The sequence below is a fragment of the Mizuhopecten yessoensis genome, unplaced genomic scaffold (genome assembly GCF_002113885.1).
Source record: "Mizuhopecten yessoensis strain PY_sf001 unplaced genomic scaffold, ASM211388v2 scaffold9683, whole genome shotgun sequence".
NCBI lineage: Eukaryota > Metazoa > Mollusca > Bivalvia > Pectinida > Pectinidae > Mizuhopecten > Mizuhopecten yessoensis.
The window spans coordinates 255,324-260,109 of record NW_018408170.1 but is presented as its reverse complement, the minus strand read 5'-3'; the positions used below and the strand labels follow the sequence as shown (position 1 = coordinate 260,109).

General features: G+C 35.1%; 1 protein-coding gene across 1 annotated transcript in view; it reads left to right on the top strand.

Annotated features, from left to right (window-relative positions):
* The first annotated feature begins 4,192 nt into the window (after window positions 1–4,192).
* The window catches only part of LOC110458634 (cell division cycle protein 27 homolog), a 40,794-nt gene continuing 40,200 nt past the window's right edge, over window positions 4,193–4,786 (top strand). The window contains exon 1 of the mRNA XM_021510421.1: window positions 4,193–4,260. Coding sequence (XP_021366096.1) covers window positions 4,225–4,260 — 36 coding nt within the window. The 5' untranslated portion in view covers window positions 4,193–4,224. The remainder of the gene's footprint in view (window positions 4,261–4,786) is intronic.

Here is a 4,786-nt window from a genome sequence, read left to right as displayed (position 1 = left end):
TGACGGGTATATTGATCACAGCCGCTATAATACCCACCCTTGTTTATATAGATCGACCATTTAAGTCAGATTTCAAGACAAGAGGTCAATATGTATCATATTGTGATATTAACCATGATGTGATAATCTAAATACTGTGACAAATCTGTGATCATATGTGATATTTGTACTTGTATCATGCTTTTACCGAATAAATAGTATATTATATACACACACTGAACTAAGTCCGAGTGACAATAGTTAGCACGTATCTATCTAGAATATATGCATGAACAAATATTTCGCTCTAAAAATATTTTACGGCAAATAACCTAGCCAGGCATACAGAACGAGCTGGGGCATATCTGATAACAATGACAATTGTTTTATTCTCATAAACAATACAGTGTAGAGAATACATATATACAAATGGGTGGCAATAATACATGGTGGAACAGGATGGGCATTAGTATTGTAAATTAATCATGTCATTTATATCGGTAATAAATTTAGCCAATGATGTCAATTCATGTTGTGTTACATAATTGAATAAATGTATGATATTTAAATGTGTTCGGTCTTTCATAATAATATCTGTACATATGCTTTCGCCTATTATTGAGAATTGGTTGATGTGTACATGTAAACAGATAATGAAATTCGTCGCCAATTTCTCTTAAATAACATAAACTACATAATCTATTTTCACGTGGCGAAACGGTCTCAGCTTTCCGAGACCGTCGCGTAACAATCGCTTTTTACCGGTATTTTCATTTTCCCATCAAAAATGTTATCTTGGATTTCGAATGAAAATCATATGTATTCCCAACTTTTCGTTGATCAGGTTTGCATGTTATATGTTTAGCGGCCTCTATGGCGTGTCAAACGTTTTATTGCACATATATTTACAATTATTGAATACAAATATAAAATTTCGAACATAAATTAAAAAATATTGAATATTGCAACGATTGACAAGCCATAGGCCTCCGATCGTCGCTATAAACGAAACTTGTTCAACTTTTAAAACAGATAAAGTGACTTAAATTCTTATAAGAACAACTCGGTGTATTTATAATGACGTTTTGGATGAAAAGACATTACATTTTCAGAGGGTATAAAGGCGATCTTATCTCTTTAAGAGGAGATTATCTGAGTCCGTGGCTGAACCAAAGGATTTTCTCACTAAACTCCAAGTACGGTGCTCAATTGCTACATTCCGTCATTTTTATTGATCTCTGATTGATTAGGGTGCTTGGATAATGAACGACTGTAATGAATTTTATGCTGTTAAATTTCCCATTCAAGACTATGATAATATCTGTTACGCCAACCATGTTCATATACTTAACGAACGCGTTCGCTTCGACATCTGTATGAATGGTTAAACTTAACTTTTTTTAAGTAATAATCAGACATCATAAAAAGTGCCGTGTTTGAAATATCTGTCATTGCAAGAATCGAAAAGTGACGTGGCACAGATCCCCACCCCAGGTCCGTTGCATCCTCGATATCCAGGGGTTTCGCTTACTTTCGCTCTCTACACCCCAGGAATATGTCATGGCAAAATTGAAGGCACGAAGATAGCTGTTTGATTGGTCTCAGGTTATAAAAACTGACCAATCGCTACTCTGATACCTGTCATTTGAAGATTACAAAGGAGAGTCGCCCTTCTTTAAAGCCTGTCGACTTTTACCGTTACGTGACCGCGAGATTCTTTTGATGTACATCAAAGGATCGAACTAGTCTTCAACAAGGTGGCGCACATCGAGCCTTCAATTTTGCCATGACATATTCCAGGGGTGTAGAGAGCGAACGTGAGCGTAACCCCTGGATATCGAGGATGGATCCGTTGGGGAAATAACACACATGTGCAGGCCTGGCTACGCGTGATGATGCGTTCATAGCGTGATAAATACAGTTTTTTCTGTTAGGTCCCAAGGTTAACGCCAAGGTTAATATTTCTAAATTAAAGGCACAGGGCTTTCTTGTCTTGCACACGTATTCTTTTTAATTTCCCTTCTATCGACAGGCTTTTGTTGTAGCACAATCCACTAGCATCATATAATATCGGCCGCGTTGGGACATATTTCCGCTTCAATTGCATGTTCTGGATATAAGCAGCTTAGATAAGGATATAGCATCAATTATCATCGAAGGTAAAACATATATGACGTAATTAAATCTAGAAACCGACCGAGATGAGAGAAACATGTATGAAGAGTCCAGCCTTGAACTCGACAGATGAAAGTCAGAAACGAGGCAAATAATGCTGAACCATGCTAAGCATATTATATTCTTTGTGAGACAAGTTCTCCCTCTGCAATATTCTTAGAAGTGGTGTATATATTTATTATGTGTTAAATTCCTTGGATTGCATAAAAAAAAATAAAAAAATATTCAAGTTTTATGACTGGGAATGAAAAAAAACACGGGTTGCTGCTCAAGTTGAGTAGAAGTTATTGGACCGGTGCATTTGTTTGTCAATTCCAATCGTATTTCTACATAATGTAAAGAAATGGGTGCGGTGCGCCTACCTTAATTTGACTCCTTTTTTTAATCAATTGTTTTGTGTTGTATATAGGTGCTCATCAAATTTTCTAAAGATCAATTTAATCATAACAAGTATATTATTTACAGTCACTATTTAACAAATTATGTAGAAAAAAAAACCATTTCCATTTAGATAGCATCCAACACACCGTTTGCCTCAGGAGGAACTCATTTCATCATTAAAATTGTAAAAATAAATAAATCATTTATATGTATTTAGTCTTTAAATATTATCTACACAAGTAAGTGACGACGTAATATATCATACATGTATAAGTAGCCAAAAAGCTCACATAACGAACGCACGGTCGAAGCTTCTCCTATCGGGTTGAACTTGTGACGTCACAGACGCTGAGCCAAAGGTGTGTTTTTCAGATAAATCACAATATCTCGGAAACGGAGTCAACTACGACGTTCGCACTTTCTTAGTCTTTTATTGTATAATATGAAGTATTTTCATAGCTTGATATAGAAAAACGTTCAGGGTACACATTAACTGCTATAGTCTAAGATCAGAGACGTCTCTGCTAAGATCGTCAAAGTTGTAAATGTTTCCTCAAGACCCAAATTATCTATGTAACGCCAAATTAACAAATATTCAAATAATTGAAGATAGGTACAATTAATTGAAGATGGGTACAAATAATTGAAAATAGGTACAATTGTAATTGAAGATAGCTACAATTAATTGAAGATAGGTAAAAATAATTGAAGATAGGTACAAATAATTGAAGATAGGTGCAATTAATTGAAGATATGTACAAAAAATTGAAGATAGATACAAATAATTGAAGATAGGTACAAATAATTGAAGATAGGTACAAATAATTGAAGATAGGTTCAATTCAATTATACCTATCTTTAATAATTAAAGAAAGGTACAATTATGCGTACCTATCTCCACTGAATTGAATTGAACCTATCTTCAAATGAATCAGAGACGTATATATTGATATATTATGTAATATATACGTCTCTAATTGAACTGAACCTAGGTACAAATGAATTGAACCTAGGTACAAATACAACATATTCTCAACTGAATTGAACCTACCTCCAATTGAATTGAACCTATCTTCAATTATTTGAAGATATGTAAAATTAATATATATTAAAATAATTTCACCTATCTTCAAATAATTGAAGATAGTAAAGATAGGTACAATTAAATTGAAGATAGGTTTAATTCGTCATATTTGAACCTATCTTAAATTGAATTGTACCATTGATATTCAATAGAAACACTGAGGAAAGCCAGTATAGTAGTATATATGTCCCTGGTCAGACGAACCGTGTTAATAAAACGGGACCCGAGAATTTGTTACAGCTGTATTTGGACCTTATTTAACTTAGGTGTTCAGTGTAATTTTACACGTTTAGGGGTTCAGACCAACTGAAATCGGTAAAAATACCACCCCAATGATAATTATGATATCAAATTCTCGGTTCCCTGTGTTTTAGGTCGAACAATTTCCGAGATTTATGTTTATTCTGAAGGAAAAGTTTTGTTTACACTGTAAAGTAAATGTTAACCGGGGACCATCACTTGATGTACCCGCTATGATTTAGCACGGACTTAGATAAAAAGGACCCGGTGCGAATCCGGAATATTGGCACGGTTTTTCGGTGAGAGTTGTCGGCCTTTGTTGATCATGTGACATCACAGCTTTAAACGAGGACATTGCATTTTTCATGGCGGCAATGTTGTTACAAGAACCAGTGATACAGGTGACGTACTCGGAATTATGGATGTTTTGTGGATTAATTTTGATTCATAGAGATTCGACATATATTCTTTTACTGAGAAAATTATCGACAGGCTTCAATTTCGCCCCAACCTGTCAGAAAACTCATGTTCGCTGAAGCCACTTTTTGACACAACCTGTTTCTCTGTTGTACTCGTATATTCAGGAAATGTGTGATGTTCTTCAATGACCAGAAGTCGAGAGGGGTTGCACAAGAGCTTACTAAGTTGCTTACTTTGTAAAGTTGTAAACCAGCTTAGAGTGGGATTAATAATCTCATTAATAGTTGCTATGCACACGAGTCCATTTGGTCCTGTCTGCATCGGTTCTTGCCGATGTTGTGGTACGATTTTGTTTTGTTGTGATCGTAATAATCGCAACATACATATCGTAAGCATGAATAAGAACCAGTCCGCCTGGTATATAATTACTATATCAATAATTTTGATAGGTAACTAGGTAACACCACAATTACAACGATGCATATATAGAGGGGTGGGGGAGGGGGG